Source organism: Mobula birostris, chromosome 24 (genome assembly GCF_030028105.1).
Source record: "Mobula birostris isolate sMobBir1 chromosome 24, sMobBir1.hap1, whole genome shotgun sequence".
NCBI lineage: Eukaryota > Metazoa > Chordata > Chondrichthyes > Myliobatiformes > Myliobatidae > Mobula > Mobula birostris.
The window spans coordinates 43,321,665-43,342,319 of record NC_092393.1 but is presented as its reverse complement, the minus strand read 5'-3'; the positions used below and the strand labels follow the sequence as shown (position 1 = coordinate 43,342,319).

The following is a 20,655-nucleotide window of genomic DNA, read 5'->3' as shown; positions in this document are numbered from 1 at the left end:
TACCTGTCATCAAAAAGCACCAATAGATAGCACCAACTTCATTTTTGTTATTTTGCCATGATTACTGTTAAAGAGCACATATGGTGATTACATACATTTGCATTACAAGGACCATGAATGAGATAGCCTTAATTTCAAAACTGATTTTTGAAGAACAGGAATACTAAGGAAAATCACCAAGGCTTATGCAGTAAACTTTGATCCACTTCAAAAGGATGTTTTCAGGACTAGAGGGCTTGAGTTATAGAAGGCTGAATAGTAGGGATTTCTTCCCTGAAGCACACAAGGGTGAGGAGTATCCTATGGGGTGCTATATAATCATGTGGGGCATTAATATGGCGGATGGTCATAGTCTCTTCCCCAAGTTAAGAGAGTCTCAAAGTAGACATAGATTTAAGGTGAAGCGGGGACACTTGTGTTTTCTACACAGAAGTTGATGGGTACATGTAACATGCTACTTGAGGAAGCAGTAGCAGGTACAATTAATGTTTAATTTGGACAGGTACATGAATAGAAAAGGTTGAGAGGCATCTGGGACAAACACTGGCAAATGGGACTAGCTTAAATATCTTAGTACACATGAACTAAAGGGCCTATTTTCTTGCTGTATAACTCAATGTCACTATTTGAGAGGCAGATTCACTTTAGAGGGACTAAAGCTCAAATGCAGCTGGACTGATAATATCATAAAGATAATTCAATTCAATAATTTTCTATTCCCCATTTACAGGTTTCACATTATTGAAAAACCATCTTGGGTGGAAAAACTGTCTCCTCATCATTGGTGCATTGCAGCTAAACATCATTGTTTGTGGAGCGCTACTTCGTCCACTTGTAATCAAAAGACCAGAAGAACAACCACCAATAGATTTAGTTTCAGAAGCTAAGTACATGCTGGAGAATGAGGAAACCCACACCTCTGTAGACTCTGTTGATTCAGGAGTGGAATCTTTATCTACCTCATGTGATCATTTGGAACACAGCAAGAAGTGTACAACAAATGATATCCACAAAGAAAATCTTAAGATTCTTCAAAGCAAGAAGCAAAAACCACAACCAAAATTGTTTGACTTATCAATTCTAAAAAGCAAAAGCTTTATCTTTTATGCACTCTTTGGACTATTTGGCACTTTGGGATTCTTTGCACCTCAACTCTATGTCATTCCCCTTAGTATTAGCCTAGGTGTTGACGATTGGGCAGCATACATGCTATCAGCTATGGCAATTATGGAAGTACTTGGCCGGCTGTCAGCAGGCTGGATCCTAAACAAACAACCTATACAAAAGATTTACATTGAACTGATCTGTGTGTGCCTACTGAGTCTAGTGTTATTGTGTTTTCCATTCATAAAAGGGTTCTGGAGCCTTGTAACATGCAGCATGTCCTGTGGATTTTTGTTTGGTACTGTGGCTGCTACCCACATTCCAATGTTGGCAGAGGATGATGTGGCTGGAATTGAGAAAATGTCATCTGCTGTTGGAATTTACATCTTTATACAGAGCTTTTCAGGACTTGCTGGACCACCCATTGGAGGTACATACAATGTTTTTATCACCACCAAATAGATCTCTCTGTATAGCCAGGTAAAAGTGTTACTGAAAAGGATACAAGGCTGCGATGGAATATATTTAATTTAATGAAAAAAACTATCTGAAACAATATCACAGTGCACATATTGAAAACATTGATTCTTAGAGTTATACTCTAAAAAGTAATCAAAAACCAAGCTGCACCTTGAAATTTATAGATCCAGTTTCAATTGATGTACAGTGTAATTCTCAATTTTAAATTTTAAAGCTTGCGGTGATGAACACTTTGCAAACTGTATAATGCACAATTGTTAAACTGTAGTCATGTTTGTTCCAGAAGCTAAGCTGTGTGAAACCATTATTTAAGTGGAATTGGAGGAATTCAAGTTTGAACAGTTAGCAAACAAGTCAGCCAGAAGTTAATCCTCCAATTTTGAATGTTGGATGAGCTAACTAGTTATTAGCTTGGCAAGCATAATTAAATTATATTTCCTTATGAGTTTGAAAGTCATTTAGTGATACAAGATGGATCCCCAAGCAATCACATTACCTCACTTAGTTCCTTGTAAATAATCTTACAATTGTCTTACATGCCATCAACATCCTTCTTCCCACTGATATCCACACCAGCCAGCAGAATAATTCATAGCAGCTAAGTCTCTGGGATATGGGAGGAAGCTCCACACAGCACTTAAAGTCAGAAACAAACCCAGGTCATTGGAGCTATAAGGCAGCTGCACTACTGCAGCCTTGCCACATCATCCTGATTGGCATTTGACAGCCAGATGGAAATATTCCCTAGCAGAAAGTTAGTGACTATCCACATGAGCTTTATGATATATTCCAATGATCAAAATCGAGGAATTTTTCTGTCACAACCATTTTTTGGAGTAATTAGATTAATTAAATTGATTAACAATATAACAAATCAACTGTTAAAAGAAAATTCAATGTTTGAATTTCCCCAATATATTTATAAACTTTGCCACTGCAGTGCTGCTTTATAGATTACATAAACAAATGCCTATAGGCACATTAGACTTCATGGCTAAAACAAAGGCCTTGCTTGATTTAATAAAGGGATGAATTCTTGGGAGATTAAGTACAATTTTGTTAGTCAAAGGTTGGGGTAAGTGCACATGGGATACAATACATTTCTATGTATAGCATTACCTAAAATAACAAAAACTAGCTTCTAAATTCAAAGGTATGTACCCCATAAAGTCAAAAGTATATCTGGAGTTCATAAATTGAATGTTTATAAATCAAGCAAATACCTTCATTGAAATGGAATTCAAGTATTTCTGCCAGTTTTCTTGCATTGTGATCCGTTCCCTTTCAAAATTATGAAGCATTATCTGTGCTGAAATCTGTAAGGAAATTAAATAGACAGCCTTTATGTTATATTAATGCTACTCCTTAAACTTTCATAAAATCTGCCTTTATGACAGGAAGTTTCAGATTTCAAACTGATATTTCAATGTTAAACATTTGAACCTTCATGTGATGGTTACGCTTCTTCAATTCATTATTCAGGAACTTTCAGCACAATATTTACTTGTATAAATCTTAACATGATAAATCTAATATATCTAGACTACTCTATTTGAAATATCATCCAAGTTACTGGAAAAATTATTTGTTAAGTTTACAGCTAGATGTGTTTTGTTTTTTTCAGGTTGGCTTGTGGATATTACAGGTCAGAATTACGGATCTGCTTTCTTCTTCTGTGGCATTGGTATGAGTTTGGGTGCATTCTTTCTTGCATTAGTTCAGCCATCTAAAAAATGGTCATGTCAAAGGAAACAACCTCTAGACACTGATAAGCAAGAGGAATTAAAACAAGATCTCAACATTATCCAGGATGTGCCTGATGACTTCCTAGAAACAGACCTGAAGAAATCAGAAAGTTTACAGGATCAACTTCAAAACCTTGCATGAATCATACACCACCCCAATCGGATGCATGTTTCCCCGTAAGGGTATCCATTGCCCAACCTGTCAACCTCAACATGGCCTTATTTAATCTCAGACGTTCCTTCTTTTCAAACCAACAAATGACTTTACAAAGAAATATCACAAGAAGCAAAGTTTAATATTTACTACTTGGTGGATGTAGACTCACTTTGAGATGAACTGTGCTTAAAATTACAAAATGGAATACAAAGAAATACACAGAAAGGTTTCAAGTTTGTTTAGATCATATTGAGAATGTGTTTAAAATCATTGCTAAAATCATTCAGATCAGCATTTTAAGTTTACACATTTTACAGTTCCAATTGGTGAATGTCTTTATACAAGGTATTGTTTTAAATAGGATTAAGTGCAAAGCCACACTAACCTAATACTTAAAGCTATCAAATAAGACCATGTCATATGAGCAGAATTAGGCCATTCAGCCCATCGAGTCTGCCCAATTTATTATCCCTCTCAACCCCATTCTTTTGCCTTCTCCCTGCAACCTATTTAAAAATTCTCTTTAAAAACAGTGGCTTTGAGATATAAGGATTTTACTCAATTCAACTTACTCAAGGTTATAGCTTTTTTTCCATTTAAATTACATGCTGGATCACTATTTAAAAATGCAGTATTTTATCTCAAGGGAAAAAAAGCAACCAAATTTATTATGATAATGCTGAAAAATATTTATAACCAGAAAATATTGGTAGTTGCATTGGAACACAAGAAGTTAGAAAATATTTTTTAAAAACTTGGATCATTATGGAGTGGACGTGGCATGGGTAAAGTGGCATTTTAACCATTGCAAATTATACAAAAAACATCAAACACCATAGGGTTTTAAAATAAGATGCTAAAAAGTAAACCAACAGCTGCAAACTCTTCATTCTCCAAGTAGTTTCCTTCTATATTTAAACTTTTATCTCTAGAAATAAGCTATTAAATTCAAAGTTTAAATGTGAATAAGATAGCTGGAGTACATTTCCCATAATCCTCACACTCCTGTGCTGGATACAAGAAAGTCATTCATAATTGGAAAAAAAAACTATCCTCAAACTCGTTTGTCATTTGATCTTAGATATTATGAGCATTTTTGAGTTACAAGTACTGAATATTGTATGCATTCCATTTTTACAGAAAAGACACTTCATAATCTAATTATGGACATTGAAATAATGTTGAAGACAATTTAGCCATGGAGCAGAAGGAGCTTAATTACACAAAAAAAATTAAATTCCTAATCAAAGCATTAGTTTGTCGATTATCCTGCTGTGGAAAACAGTGGAATTGAAAATTCACTTCCATCTAACATTAAATAATATTTCAAGAGCCTCACCTAAACAGGTGCACACTGGACAGATAAAGCTTAGATGTTCAGCCAGATTGGTCTAATGAAACTATGCCCACTTTACTCTTAAAGAATTTTTGCAACAAAACCACCCCCATCAGGTTACCTGTTGGTGTTTTGAATGATTAACTTCCAGCTAGCAATGGGACATTTTTTTTGCATCTGCAATCTCGTGTCTCCTAAAATAACTTTGTAGCTAATTCCCCTTTATATACAGGATAGAAAAGAATCGTGCAAATAATTCTTTATGCCCATTTTCCCCTACTATGTACATTCTACAAACAATAAACTTTTTAAAACAATTGAGATTATATAGGAAGAGTGGGGTTAAAAGTGTTACTTGCTTTCGGTAAACATTGTTGAATAGTAGCATAGTTTTAAAGGCGAAGTCCATAATATTGAAATGCACAATAACCTAAATGAATAGATATTTATAGTGTAAATTGTATCACTCTTCCAATTGTGTTAGCCATGGAATTAATCAAAACAATTAAATCAGTTTGATATCAGACAATAAATATAAGTTGCGGTGTTGCAGGAGATTGCCAAAAATGCACACTTTCAAAGTATTATTTATAATTACAAAGCCTGAAATACATAATACCAGTTTTCTATATGCTTTGAAGACTCCAGAATAAGAGGCTTTCTTCCTACCTAGCTACTCTATATTGTGATATCATTGACTGGCAAGGTTCCCATGGATTCAATAGATGTTCTATTAACATAATAGGAACCTTGATTTCATACTTATCCAATGGCTGTTTTGAACACAAGAGACATAACAAGACTATGTTAAACCTGGTGACCTGAATGTCTCATTCTGTAGTAGTTTCTGATGGAATAGCTTTAAATTTGTGGGTCTCAAATTAAAAGTTAGTAAGAAATTCAAAATTGGCTTTATCCAAACGCATATTTTTTCTTAACAAGTACTATGTAAAACCAGTAACACAATTACTCAAAATGCTCAATTTACTTGAGCTGGTTTGAATTCTAATTTCAATTAGGTAATACCTTCTGAGTTAATGAAAGCCCTTCTTCATGCGCATCATGGAACAGATATGGTACTGAGCAATGATTCAAAATACTATAAAATATTTTCAGTAAGACCAGATTAAGTTGCTAAAGAAGCTTCTGTTCTTTCAATGTCAATATTTTCCCATGTTTTCTATGCAATTGGCCACTCCTTATAGTTTCAACCAAAGTAGTCTTTACACAATCAGATCATGTTGAAGAAATATTTGTACATTTTTACTTCTGTAGTTACTTAATTACCTTGAAGTTAAGTTATTGAATGAAATCATTTTCATTCTTCTATACATTCCAAGTAATCTTCAAAAGTGCTTTTCAGCCTAACTCGAAAAAAAAGATTGTTTCCCTTTTCCAGTTTAAAAAAAGTACAGATCTTAAGAAATTGGAAACCATTGTAATGCAGGAGAAAAAACATTATTTCCTTACTATCTACATTGCTTTACATTAGTGTTTTAGACTACCTTTATTTATTCATTAATGTATTCATTTTGTGATATTTTATGCTATTAATGGTGTTACTCCCATAAAAATGTAAACTAAGCTATTTTACTTCCTTTCACTGGTTGTTTATCCAGTGCTCCATTCACCAGTTTATTTCAGATATTTAACAACATGAAGTATGTTGACTTCAAAGTCAGCTAAATAACTCATTCAACCTCAGGGAGCTACAGAGAAATAAGGCACCCACACTTTAAGCAAGTTATAAAATGAATAAGGGGAAAACAGTTGAAGATAGACAGAAGTGACAGGATGACAGAGTTACAAGACTTGCAGAAAAACCGTCATGTTCCTAACCCTGTATGAATAACCCCATTAAAATGTTGGTCTTTTTTAATATAGATTTTTGACTGCTGAGTGGGTTTATTGTTGATAGAATGTTTCAACCTGGCAAAACAAATGTGAACTGACTGATTTATTTGATTTTTTTTTTAAAGAAATTTCTGCAGACTTTCCTGTTCTGCATTAAAAACAATTATTTTAACTTAAACTATAGAGAAATGGCATGCCAAAATCCAAAAACTATTCAAATGGCAACATGTAGACATGCAAGTGAATGCTAGTCTCTACGTGCATATTAGGCAAAATTATTATAAGTTAATGCTCACTTGAAAAGGAAAATTGGATAGAATACACGTTGGTTTTAATTATTGTTCAACACCTCTTGCACTCCACTTTTGATACAACCGTTTATAATCTGAATGGTCTACTTATTGTACAAAGTATTTCACCTGACTTAACTATGTATCAAAGTCACAGAACAGGTGATGTTGCAGGGATGTACATGATGCAAGTTATAAGGACTGAACAAATACAAATAATCAAAAACCTGAAATATGTAACTGGGTGAACTAAAGGTGCTGCTACTGATCTTTTTAAAATTATAACTAATAGTTTTTAAAATATTAGTAGAATGGTTTCAAGATTTTATTTATTCCCATTTTGCTGAAACTTGTACTTTCTAACCTTAAGTTTGTTCAGTCCTTCTAACTTACAGTAGCTTGTGTAATGTTTCAGATGCTGCACATGCTGTTATTTTCCAATAAAATTACTTTTAAAAACTTTTATCATTCAATTATTGATTAGTATTTACCATGAATAGTATTTAGTATTTAGTCATTAAAAAGTAGGATCTGTCAGCAAATATGTATACACAGGACCCACAAATAGTAATAACATAAATGAAAAGTATGTATTTTAGATGTTAGTTTTGGAGTTATTGTTGACCTCAGCACCAAGAGAACTTCCCTGCTTTCTACGGGATCTCTTTTTTTTAAAATCCAAAGCTAAAGCATACTCAGTTTAGCATCTTACTAGAAAGACAGCATTTCAATAATACTACATAACCTGAATACAGCAATAACAATGCCAAAAAAATTAGAATGCAAGAAACACCCAGCAGGCACGGCAGCTTTCTGTAGAGAGGGGCACAGTTAACATATTAGGTCATCGGAACTTGGAAAGTGAGAAAACAAATGGTTTCTCAGTTGCAGAACTGGAAGAGTGGGGACACTCAAAGTACTGTCTGTAGTAGGGTGGAGACCAGGATTGTCCAGATGTGACCCAACATTTTTGGAGCTATTCAGGTATTAGATAAATTAAGGCATTTAGAAAAACTACAAGAAACAAATGAACCTACTGGAACTGAGAGACAGAGCACACCAGTTGCTCAAAAATCTGAAACAAAAGGGATTGCAATAATTGAGTATTCAGCAGATAAGGCAGATCTATGAAAACAACAAAACTAAGGTAGATTACCTTACAATACTGGCAGCTAGTCCTTACACATACAAAAATCTGGTTATCTGAAATTGCTGAATTTAATAGCAGTCCCAAGGGCTGCACATTTGTAAATAGCAATCGAAGTGCTGCTACTTAGTGCAATAATGTCACAAACCAAAGGACCAACTTTATTTGCTGTATACAACATATTTATGTTTTAGGAAATTGTTGTGGTGCACTGGAGGTATATGCAACATAAAATCGCAATTTTTGACAATTATACAGAATAAAGAATTATATAAAAATAAATTTAGAAGTACAGATATGGAATAAAATGTGCATACTAAACATAAATACAAGCATGTACTTTATAAAAAGTAGTTTAAAGTGTTTGCAGTGCAGTGCAGTGACTGGGGTAATACATGGGGGGCATAACTAGAATGGTTGATCAGATTAACTGCCTGGAGGAAGAACTTTTAAGTTGGCAGTGTTTTTGCCTTAATAGCCTTACAGAATTTTCCTGAAGGGAGCTTTTGGAAAAGGCAGTTTGTTGGATGGATAATGTCCACAATGATTTTTCCTACATAATTCTTTGTCCTAAATGCATCCAAGTCTTGCAGTGATGGTAGACTGAAACTAATGGCTTTTTCTGATATCCTGATAGTTTTCTGTAGAGGTGAACTGAGTAGAAATGGAACGGAGAATTAAGATGACTGAATGCTCAGGATTGCCCTAATGGACTAAGAGGAGGTACTCTGCAAATGATTCAATATGTATATGATTTCAATGCAAGAGTCCACAAAGTGCAACACAACAGAAGGAAACCCAACTTTACTTAGAAAAAGCAATTTGGGTCTCTGGTTGCTAGGAGGGAACAAGGTTTAGAAAAAAAGAGCACAGGGGAAAGGTGAGGTGCATAGGTGAAGATGCCCTTTCAGAATCAGGAGTATTATACTAAGTCAAAATGTATATTCTTTGTGAACTTTACAATTTTGAGCTGCAGCATTTAGCACAAGAGTTATAAAGTTGTAAAGTAATAGCTACAGAAAAGCAAAAGGCTCTTAAATAAAAACAAAGTGCTGGAGATATCCAGTAAGTCAAACAGTATCTCGGGAAAGAAAAACAAAGTTAGCTTTTTAAGTTAGATTTGAAGATGGGAGACAAGGCAAATGAAAATAAAAGCAAACTGCAGGTGCTAGAAATCTGAAAATAGAAAATGCTGGAAATAAGTTAGGCTGCATCTGCAGGAAGAGAAACTAGACCTTACGTTGGTTCAAACACTGTCAAAATTGGAAGGGAGACAAACGAAGCTTGTAAAGCTGCAAGGATAGTTGGAGAGGGGTTGTGCATGGGGATAGGCCATAAATAACATCTGGTCAATGAGTGAACGGAAGCAGTTTGAGTGTGTGAACAAAAATGAAAGAGAAACAGAATGTAAAAGTTGTAACAGAATGTAAAAACAAAATGCTGTTTCTCCCCGAGAAAAAAAAGGGTAAGGCGGCAGAGAAACAACAAACAAGCCAAGCCAATATAACAGATGACAAACAGATACAAATGGAAGACTGACCATAAGAACATATAGAAGCAGAATTACGCCATTCAGCCCATCAATCATGGCTAATTTATTTTCACTCTCAACCCCATTCTCCTGTTTTCTCCCCCATAACTTTTGATGCCTTACTAAGCAAAGACCCATCAACCTCTGCTTTAAATGTACTCAGTTATTGGCTTCCATAACTGTCTGTGGCAATGAATTTAGCATATTCATCATCCACTGGTTAAAGATTTCTTCATCTCGTCAAAAGTATCCTACTTTATTCTGAGGTTGCACCCTCTAGTCCTAGACTCTGCCACTATTGGAAACATTCTTTCTATGTCCACTCTATTTAGGCCATTCAATAATCGGTAGGTTTCAATGACATCTCCCGTCATGCTTCTAAATTTCAGCAAATACAGGCCCAGAACCATCAACACACCCCTCATACATTAACCCTTTCATTCCCAGATCATTCTTGTAAATTTCCTCTGGACCATTTGCCAATGCCAATATATTATTAGATATGTGTCCCAAAACTGTTCACAATATTCCAAATGTGGTCTGATCAATGCATTACAAAGTCTCAGTTAACTGAACTTCTAGCATTCAGTACCAACTCCAGAAAGCTGCACTGTGCCAAAGACAGATGATAAAAGTTCTGTACAAGATTATGTTGGGTATTAATGTAGTAGGACTAGAATGAAAAATTCAAGTGGGAAGTAACGCGAAGCTCATGGTCACCCCATGGGTATTCCACAAGCCAATCACCTAATCTGTGTTTAGTTTCCATATTGTGAACACTGAATGCAGTGCACTCGATTGTTAGTGCAAATAAATCTTTACTTCACCTAGAAAGACTGTTTAGATCTCTGAATAGCAGGAAGCGAAGAGGTAGAAAGACAAGTATTGTATCAACTGCAATTGGAAGGGAAAATGGTGCAAGAAGGGAATGGGACAATAGAGCAGGAAATCAGTAAAGAAAGCAAATTCCAGGAATTAAAAACTACAGTACATAGATTTAAGGGACAGGGTATTTGAAAAGGGACATGAAGGACAACTACATCACACGAAAGCTGGTGCATAGATGGAATGAACTGACAGAGGAAGAAAACGCTCAAACAACTCAGTAAGTCAGGCAGCATCCAGGGAGCAAAATAGTCACTGTTTTGGGCCAAGACCCTTCATCAGGACTGGAAAGGAAGAGGGCAGAAGTCAGAATGTCACAGGAGTGGGGATAGGGAGAGAAGAGTTCAATATGACAGATAATAGGCGACACCAGATGAGGAGAAAGCTGGGTACGTGGGGGAAAGAGGAGGAAGTGAGAAGCCAGAAGGTGATAGGTGGAAACAGTAGAGAATTTAATACGAGAGGATAGTGGACCATGGAAGAAAGGGAAGGAGGAGGTGGGCAGGTGAGATGGGAAGAGGTGAGAGGCGGTATCAGAATGAGGAATTGCACAACAGAGGGAGGGCGGAGAACTTTCCAGAAGTTAAAGAAATCAATGTTCGTGCCATCAAGCTGAAGTTACCTAGATGGAACATGTGTTACTCCTCCAACCTGAGTATTGCCTCATCAGGGCAGTAGAGGTGGTCAAGGGCAGACATGTCGGAATGGAAATTGAAATGGGTGGGCACCAAGAGATCCTGCCTCTTGCAGAAGATGGAAGAGGAAGTGAAACTACTTTGCAAGGTGGTCCCCAAACCAACAGTGGATCTCAGAAATGTACAGCTACAGCTTCTGGTTTCCCCTTTTAATATCAAGTTGACAACTGTGTATTGGCTGCGTGAATAATTAAATGGATAGAGGTAAAAGGTAATGCAGTAAAGACAGAACAGGAAAAAGAATTCTCATTGAAATATGATCTCAATCTGTCTTTTGCTGATACAAAGGCAAAAGCCCCGAAGGGATTCAGACAAAATAGCTGTAAATGTTTAAATCTGAGGTATCCCTTAATCAGCAGCCAAAGTCAATAACTGAATAAAACTGAAATGGTAAGACAAATAATTATCTTTGATAACCCAAATTTTATTAAAGGTAGAATGAAAGAAACTGTCTGGAATCACATGTGATTGATCAGGAATTGGAGAAAATAAATGTATGATTGATAAGTTACTAATGGCACAGAGATATGGTAAAGCTTAACACTGGATTAAATATGAAAGTGAGAGACCATGCTTCAGTGTGAAACAGATGCTAACAAGAGATTGACATGTCAGGAGTGTACAGCTGTGACATGAACCATAGAGGGCTTTGAGCTTCCTAATAGTTAGGGGAAAATATCTGGTTATATGGTGACAATAAACAAATGAGGATGTGACAAAGCACACTGATGAAGGTAGAGCAGCGGGTACAGTGTAAGTGGCTTTGATAAGGCATCAAGGTTCCCCACGGTAGGGTCATTCAGAAAATCAGGAGGCATAGGATTTAGGGAAACTTGGATGTGTGGATACTAAATTGATTTACTTATTTAAGGCAGAGGGTACTCTGCCTGGAGGTCAGTGACCAATGGTGTTTCTCAGGAATCTGTTCTGGGACCTCTGTTCTTTGGATTTTTATAAATTACTTAGATGAGGACACAGAAGGGTGGATTAAAAGGTTTGCAGAAAGATTGGTAGTTGTGAATAGTGCATAAGGTTGTTGGCGGTCACAACAGGATGCAGAGCTATGCTGATAAGTGGCAGATGGAGTTCAACAGCGAGAAGTGTGAATTGATTCACTTTGGAAGGCCCAACTTGAAAGCAGAATACAGAGCTAATGGCAGGATTCTTAGTAGTGTGGAGGAACAAAGGGATCTTGGCATCCACATCCACAGATCCAGAAAAATAGCCACGCAAGTTGATAGGGTTGTTAAGTAGGCATGTGATGTGTTGGTCTCCATTAGTCAAGGATTGAGCTCTCATGAGCCACAGGTCATGCTGGAATGCTATAAAACCCTGGTCAGACCACACTTAGAATATTGCATTCAGTTCTAGTCGCCTCATTATAGATAGTTTTAAAGAGAGTGCAGAGATTATTTATCAAGCTGCTGCTTGGATTACCAAGACAGATTTCCTATGTGGAAAGGTTCAGTGAGTTTGGGCTTTTCGCTTTGGAGAGGAGGAGGATGACAGGTGTCTAGATAGAGGTGTAAAATATGATAAGATTTTTTTCCCCAGGATGGAAATGGCTAATACGAAAGAACATCATTTAAAGGTGATTGAGGGAAAGTATAGGAGGAATGTCAAAGTTATAAAGCTCACAATGAGATTTTTGACTATATAAAACAGAGTGGTGAGTACACTGTACACCCTGCCAGGGGTGGTGGTAGAGGCAGATACATTAGGGGCATTAAAAAAACTCAAGATGTGCAAATGGATGATGGAAAATTGAGGGCTAGGTAGGAGGAAAGGGTTAGATTGATCTTAGAGTAGGTTCAAAAGTCAGCACAAATGGTTGGCTGAATGGTGTGCTGCAATGTTCTACATTCTATGTATTAATCAGGGAGATGAGGGGTGAAGAGACACTGTGATGAGGAAGATAATACGATTTTTAAAAAAGACCCATGTCCAGAAACAAGAAGTTATACTACATTTGCAGAATTTCAGTTAATATTGCTCTGGTACAGCACATTAACGAGAAATCATAGAGGGGGAGGCGTGAGGATAGACATGAACACATATGGGAATCTACTCATCAACATAACCATCTATTGCATATGATCCTCCAAATCATACAATATCCCAATTTGGAAATACATCAATTTTACTTCATTATTGCTACTTTAAATTTTGGAGCTGCCTTCTTAACATTGTAGGAGTATCTTCATTGCAGTAATTCATGATAGCAGTTCATCATCACCTCTCATGTTGGATATACTATAGTAAGAGATACACCTCTCAATCCATAGCCGTTTCACCACGTCAGAATTGTGATGGAATACTTGCATTTATCTGGATGAATCCAGCTCCAACAATACACAGGAGCTCAACATAATCCAGGACAAAGATCAACAGGCACCCCATTACCATACTGTGTGTTAAACATGCAAACAACAGGAATTCTGCAGATGCTGGAAATTCAAGCAACACACATCAAAGTTGCTGGTGAACACAGCAGGTCAGGCAGCATCTCTAGGAAGAGGTACAGTCGACGTTTCAGGCCGAGACCCTTCATCAGGACTAACTGAAGGAAGAGTTAGTAAGAGATTTGAAAGTGGGAGGGGGAGGGGGAGATCCAAAATGATAGGAGAAGACAGGAGGGGGAGGGATGGAGCCAAGAGCTGGACAGGTGATTGGCAAAGGGGATATGAGAGGATCATGGGACAGGAGGTCCGAGAAGAATGTGTGTATATAAATAAATAATGGATGGGGTACGAGGGGGAGGTGGGGCATTAGCAGAAGTTAAAAAAGTCCTAAAGGGATTGGACAGGCTAGATGCAGGGGGATTGTTCCCGATGTTGGGGAAGTCCAGAACGAGGGGTCACAGTTTGAGGATAAGGAGGAAGCCTTTTAGGACTGAGATTAGGAAAAACTTCTTCACACAGAGAGTGGTGAATCTGTGGAATTCTCTGCCACAGGAAACAGTTGAGGTCAGTTCATTGGCTATACTTAAGAGGAAGTTAGATATGGCCCTTGTGGCTACGGGGATCAGGGGGTATGGAGGGAAGGCTGGTGCAGGGTTCTGAGTTGGATGATCAGCCATGATCATAATAAATGGCGGTGCAGGTTCGAAGGGCCGAATGGCCTACTCCTGCACCTATTTTCTATGTTTCTATGTACCTCTTCCTAGAGATGCTGCCTGGCCTACTGCGTTCACCAGCAACTTTGATGTGTGCTGCGTGTTAAACTTGTTGTGTATCATGCAATATACAATAGCACCCACCCACATAAAAGTATTGAACTTCACCAAACCAAATTATTAATATCTATATTGTGTTCCTACTTCCATATGTTAAAATTGTGCTGTGCAGTTACTACTTGAAATGAATGAAAGGCTCCAACAACTACATATTTGTCATACCGATCGCTCAAAATGGCAGCATGTTGCCATGACAGTGAGAGAAAACACATGGGTGGTACATGGTGAAACTTTAATGCGTGAATGTCCAAAAACAGTGATGTGCTTTGATTTCCTCCACATTCCAAAAACATGCTCATTATTAGGTGAAATGATGACTACAAATTAATGTAGAGTAGATGGGTGGCAGGAGAATTTGGGAGGAGGTGGTTGTTGATGGGTAATTGTGAAAGAAAAGTTCCTGGAAATAGGGCAATAATATTAATAAAATTGCTTTGAGAGCTGGAACAAACTCAGAGGGGTATTTATTTCCTCGTGTTTGGGGTATTTATTTATCTACTTATTTATTGATATGCAGCACAGAATAGGCCCTTCCAGCCTTTCAAACCATGCCGCCCAGCAATCCCCCGATTTAATCCTAGCCTAATCATGGGACAATTTACAATGATCAATTAACCTCCCAACCGGTATGTCTTTGGACTGTGGGAGGAAAATGGAGCACCTTGAGGAAACCCACACAGTCACAGGGAAAACGTACAAACTCCTTATAGGCAGGGGCGGGAACTGAACCCAGGTCGTCTGTACTGCAAAGCCTAAAGCTAACCACTATGCTACCTTGTCACCCCAAGTAGCCTCAAACTGCATAAGAAAAACATGTAGAACATGACAAGTGAATTCATTAGGTTTGTAAGTGAGGTCAGAAAACTTAAATCACTAAAGTGAATTGTGTATAGAAGTCTCTGGGTTGATTTCCCACTTTAACCTGGGGTAAATTTTTTTATGTAAAATTTAATGTTAAAAGCAAATGCTAAATAGATGCTTATACTAGACTTAGTTATTCCACCACCAGGCCACAGGGCTTGAAGCGTACTGTAGATCTTCACCTATGAGACTCCAAAAGCACCTCCTATGCCTGGTGTCTTTAATGTCAAGGAAAATGACTCACAGAAACATCACTTGCCTACTCAGCTCCAAGTCACATGACATTCTGACTTGAAAGTATATATTAATGCTGTTTAATTGATATTGGGTTCAAATTCTGGAACTCCTTGTCAACCTTTGGAGCTTCAATGTCATTAGGACTAGAACTGTGCAAGGATGTAGCTCACCACTTCCTTTCAAATGCTGTTAGGAACAGGCAAACCAGTATTGTTACCAACATAAAAAGAACAAAAGGAGGAAAATGCAAGCTTCCAACAGCTTTAATGGTCCTGTGTATTCTATGCTATTCTGAATAGGAGACAGAATTAAAAATTTTATTCAGTTGCAACATTTAAGTGAAAAATATGTTTTTGATAATTAAACACCAACATAACAACATGGCACTCTTCCACATATATATAAAAAATCCTACGTAAACTACTTTTAAAATGTTCTAAAACTATTACAAGATTTCATATTTTAAGAAGTATGGAAAGAAAAATTAGTACTTGCTTAGAAAGCAAGCAGCTACGCAGTACAATTTCACATAGCAGCCACAGGAAGTGTGGTTGGCCAGATGTTAAATCTCATGTGACTGAATAGAAGCTTGCAGTTTTTGTTTTATGTAAAGTGTCCAAATAATGCTGGAACTTAAACTGTATTGTGCCCCACAAATTGGAAAAGATCTTTTACTACATTTTGTCATATTTGTTCTTAAACATTAACTATAATGATATAACCTATAAAGTTCTGCATTTTCAAAAGCATATGCTCTTTACCTCATCTAAGATTTGCCTATATCCACACAATCTGCTGACTGATAACATTCTAGAAGTACTGATTTCTAAAAGGAACCTCAATCTTATTAAGGTTTTATCTGAGAAGGTACAAGGAAGTTAAGACTTCAATAAATAATTATCCCAGTCGTGTAGATCTTGCCTCAAGTAAAATTGCTCATTTATTATTTCACTTTCTGCTTACAGATGTGCTAACAAGATTTTACTAATCTTCCCAAATTATCAATGAAACTTACAAAGAATTTGAAACTGAATGTTGAGGTCTGTGGTGATTTTGGCAAGCAAGCAAGCAATTTTGACATGCTCAATGAAATAATGCCAGCAAACAGTTTCCTCCAAAATTTCAGCTTTTGCACCGTTTCAGGAAACATCAATCTAATTTAGACATCTACATTCATCCTTTTAATCCTTCAATAACAAACAATATTATGCATATTTTCAAAAAGTCTAACTGTAACAGCAAGAAAATTTATAATCAAAGTTCATGCAAAGCCCTGGGGATACTTCAAAATGTCAAAAAAAAAATGAAATGGATATCTGGTGAAAATCATGATAAATTCCATCTTTACTCTTAAAACAGATCAAGATTATGCATGTTTTTGTCATGCATCATAATGGCCAACAGGTACCTGAGAAAACTGGGGTTGAATGGTAACAAAACAAGTATCTGGAGATCAGTAATCAGCATCTTCTTAGAGCCAAGCAACTCAACAGCAGCAGTTATTAGAAGGAAAATAGGATTAGAAATGTCCATTGAATCCACAGAAAAAAAATGCCTTTCATTTTCCAGACATTACTCTGTGAGTATACCTTGCAACAGAGAAAGCTCAGGTCAACTTGCAGCACAGACCTCAGGCCAAGCATTCAGCTCCTTATTGACATCAAGTAAGAAGGCTGCTTTTTTGTTTTTAGTTTATGTGTGTGGGCTTCCTTAGGGATCACACAGTACCCACAAACCAAACAATAAACAGATTCTTGGGGCATCAGATCACTATGAATTTATCCACTCCCATGTCAAAGTTGATTAACATAAATTAAGCTCTTCAAATGCACGGAAAAAGCAGTAATTCAAAATAACCTCCCTTTGACAGACATTTAATAAAACACACTGTGAAAACACAGAAATTAGGTTCTAAGTCATTTAATACCAGCAACCTAATGCCAATATAATTACAGTTTCAAATGAATCTATTCTTCTGTACCGTAACAGCATTAATTACTGTGCTGCAGTTACAAAAACTCAATTTGAAAGATTAGTTTCCAAGGCCTAAACTAGAGATGACCTAATCCTTCACAGCTAACTGCAAACACATGAGCAACACATGATCTACATAAGCAAGATTTTGTCATTCCTCTAAGAATTAACTATTCTTTCCAACCAAGTTTTTAAATTACACTTGTACATATAGCAACAAATTTGACATTGATAATGCACATTTTCAAAGTTGCATATTAAAAATGTCTCATTATTAAAACTCCCTAAATATCACAGAACTTCAATAAGCCAAAAATATTACAAATTTCTCACACCATACACCACTTATTTAAGAGCTTCTTGTCATTCTGCATTTAGTTGCATTTAAAAAAAAATTTTAAACAGAATTCCAAAGCTCTTAAGCCTATTGATTACCTAGTGAATCAAATTGATTAAATTTCACTCCTCCAAAAGCTGCAAACACTGCAACAACCATTCTTTCCATTCTTTAAATGCTTCAGTGGGTTTGTGAGATACCACTATTGATTCAGAATCTTCCTCAATCCACCGCAACAGTGCCTGAAAAACAAAAAGGCAACAGAGACTAAGTACTAATACACATACAGGCACTCACAGAGTTATAAGTGCCCAAGTTATGGACACTCCATATATGCGACGAGACTGGCAAGGCAGATTGGGATAGATCTGCAGACTGCTGCATGGTCGAAACAGTTCATTTCTGCAAACACTTTTCCACTTCCTGCCCCACTGCCATAGGCTGTGCGGAGATGGGAGCACAGTGCAGACTTAGTGGGTATAGGTGGCCGCCTGGTAGCCACTCTTCATGCAGAGAAGTCATGCTTGCAGTGTTACAATAACGTGATACAAATGTGGTCCATCCCTTGGCCCTACACTGCAACAGTCTTACATTTCATTTGGAGAAACAAAGTAAATTATACACACATTGATGCATGTACAAGTCTGTACAAAATGTAAATATACAAGAATTACACAAGATAGTCCTAATCTTGAGGTTGTTTGTGTCTGCCTGCACCATGTATCACTGTGTCGAGGATTTTGCTGTCTCCAGTGCTGCAAAAGCCCAGTTGCTATAAGACATTCTGTTTTGCTTCGACTGTACATTATTTGTCCAGAAAAGCTGCTTTGTCCATGTTAGATGAGACAGTTGAGCTGTTATTTTCTTTGCAGTTTCAACTATTAGTTACCCGGTGGTTTTTTTTTTAAATATAAATACTTATACACATGTAACTGTTTAGTATGTTTCCTAGTGATTTCAGTATGTATACGCAATTGTTCAGCGTGTGGTCCCCAGTGGTTACATTTGTATGATTCTGGAACTTCTCTTGGTATTGCATTTGAACACAAGCTATCCGATTGGTTTACTCTTATCTGCAAATCTGATAAAATGTTTCTCATCAATGGAACATAAAAAAACTGACCCTATGGCTCAGCTATTTTTTGTTTCTTCTCTCACCCCTGCTACAAGCATATGATCCTGTTACTGTCTGCTTTAAATTTTCTTTGTTCTATTAATGCTTAATAAAATAGTGAAGCAACAAACTTTGTGCTCCTTTCCTGACATCCGAAAGAACCTTGGTTTAAAACGTCAGAATCCAAACAACCACAAGTTAATCAGGCAGTGGTTTGAAGAGAATGACACTGAAGCTGTTATCAGTTTGCCAAACCATCATACAAGGCCCAGCCCTGTTGTGGCAATTTGACACCATTATACAAGACCTTATACTGTGGCCTTTCCCAAGTTTTCACGATGGTTGCACCAAGTTTCCAGATATGCCTTAGCAACTAGTCTCGCAATTGCCAGTTTACAGCATTTCATTGCAAACAAGTCCTTGTACTGAAAGATCAGGATTCCCTGGGAAGATCCCACAGAGGAGGTATGTAGCTGCTTGGGATTAGGCCAAAGGGCCTATTCCAGTGCGTGCGCAAGTAATCAAGTATTCCTTACTAAACCTTCTTTACAAACACACGTCTCAAGTGAAAGATGAGAGCTTCATCCACACAACAGGAACTCCAAGGGTAGCTTGCAATGGGATTGAGACTCCAGCTATGTATGAACAATATGACATGGAAGGTCCTGCTCACCATCAAGCAGGTAAGATCTTAGCACTTGTTGGAATATCCTTGCAATGATGCATTCTACCAAATGAATTTGTGCGGGGGAGAACCTAACAGATCTGTCGTGACTATTTCCTTTTTAAATGTGTTTCAACTATTTACAAGTTTTAAGGTATTAATATGTAATGTACTGTTAGAAAGAGGCTCAATGTAACTTACAATTTACAGTACATCAGGTTTCCTCTCCTGACTACACAGATGCATTTCAGTTGTTAGATCAGCTGATGAATGAGTTTTACTTCCGTAGCTGCCTCTAATTCACTTGATATTTTTAACTGGCAGTAATTATGTTTCAACAAAAAAAAAACAAAATGCTGATTTTTGCTGAGTTTTCATAACCGATGGCTCCATGAGCAAGGGAAAATGATTAGGGCAAATACCTCTGTCATCTAGTCCTTATTTCCAGGGATTATCAATTCATTTGCAAATGTGTGTGATATGCATTCATTCTGCACAGTCAACTCAACTTACAATTTTAATTCTTTAAGTTTTTAAACCCATATTGAAAGATTCACATTTAAAATAAGAATGTTCTATTACTGTTGCATTCACCTCTGATTCCTGATTCATAATGTAACTTGTATTACTGCTGCGTTTGGTTTATGACAGTAGTAAACATTTTGGCAGTAACAACCAAGAATCTTTTTAAAACCTAAAAAGAATTTTCATTCACAATCACTAATGAACAATAAAATGATTATGAACTGAAACCAGACACCAGGAAACAAATTAATTTATATAGATCTACATGCAATACTCCAGAATTTCACAAATCAGAATTGTGTAATGTGATCCAATGAACTTGCACAGGTTTCTGTAAGATCACTATGCTACTTGCCTTCCATTTCCCCAAACCCATTTTGTTCCATTTGAAATATCAGTCCCATTTTTGGAGCTTGTTTCCACAATGCTTCTGCTAAAGAAACAATCCATGTTTTCCCTTTTTCAAAATTCCTCATAATTATTC

At 36.8% G+C, this 20,655-nt stretch overlaps 3 protein-coding genes across 18 annotated transcripts in view; 1 reads left to right on the top strand and 2 right to left on the bottom strand.

The window, feature by feature from the left end:
• The window catches only part of LOC140187357 (monocarboxylate transporter 7-like), a 46,120-nt gene extending 38,691 nt beyond the window's left edge, over positions 1-7,429 (top strand). For all 12 annotated transcript variants that reach the window (XM_072242587.1, XM_072242586.1, XM_072242585.1 and 9 more), the window contains 2 exons: positions 731-1,534; positions 3,209-7,429. In XM_072242587.1, coding sequence (XP_072098688.1) covers positions 731-1,534; positions 3,209-3,471 — 1,067 coding nt within the window. In that variant the 3' untranslated portion in view covers positions 3,472-7,429. The remainder of the gene's footprint in view (positions 1-730; positions 1,535-3,208) is intronic.
• Positions 1-20,655, bottom strand: part of arsg (arylsulfatase G) — a 269,510-nt gene that overhangs the window by 224,803 nt on the left and 24,052 nt on the right. The window contains exon 1 of one of the 2 annotated variants that reach the window (XM_072242597.1): positions 2,808-2,893. The exons of the other annotated variant lie outside the window; for it this stretch is intronic. The gene's annotated coding sequence lies outside the window, so the exon portion shown is untranslated. Of the gene's footprint in view, positions 1-2,807; positions 2,894-20,655 lie in introns of those variants that run through there. 2 annotated transcript variants of the gene reach the window in all.
• LOC140187360 (archaemetzincin-2) overlaps positions 2,815-20,655 on the bottom strand; it is a 41,896-nt gene continuing 24,055 nt past the window's right edge. For all 4 annotated transcript variants that reach the window (XM_072242609.1, XM_072242611.1, XM_072242612.1 and 1 more), the window contains 2 exons: positions 17,967-18,110; positions 2,815-2,900 (listed from right to left, as the gene is read on the bottom strand). In XM_072242609.1, the coding sequence (XP_072098710.1) occupies positions 17,991-18,110 (120 nt within the window). In that variant the 3' untranslated portion in view covers positions 2,815-2,900; positions 17,967-17,990. The remainder of the gene's footprint in view (positions 2,901-17,966; positions 18,111-20,655) is intronic.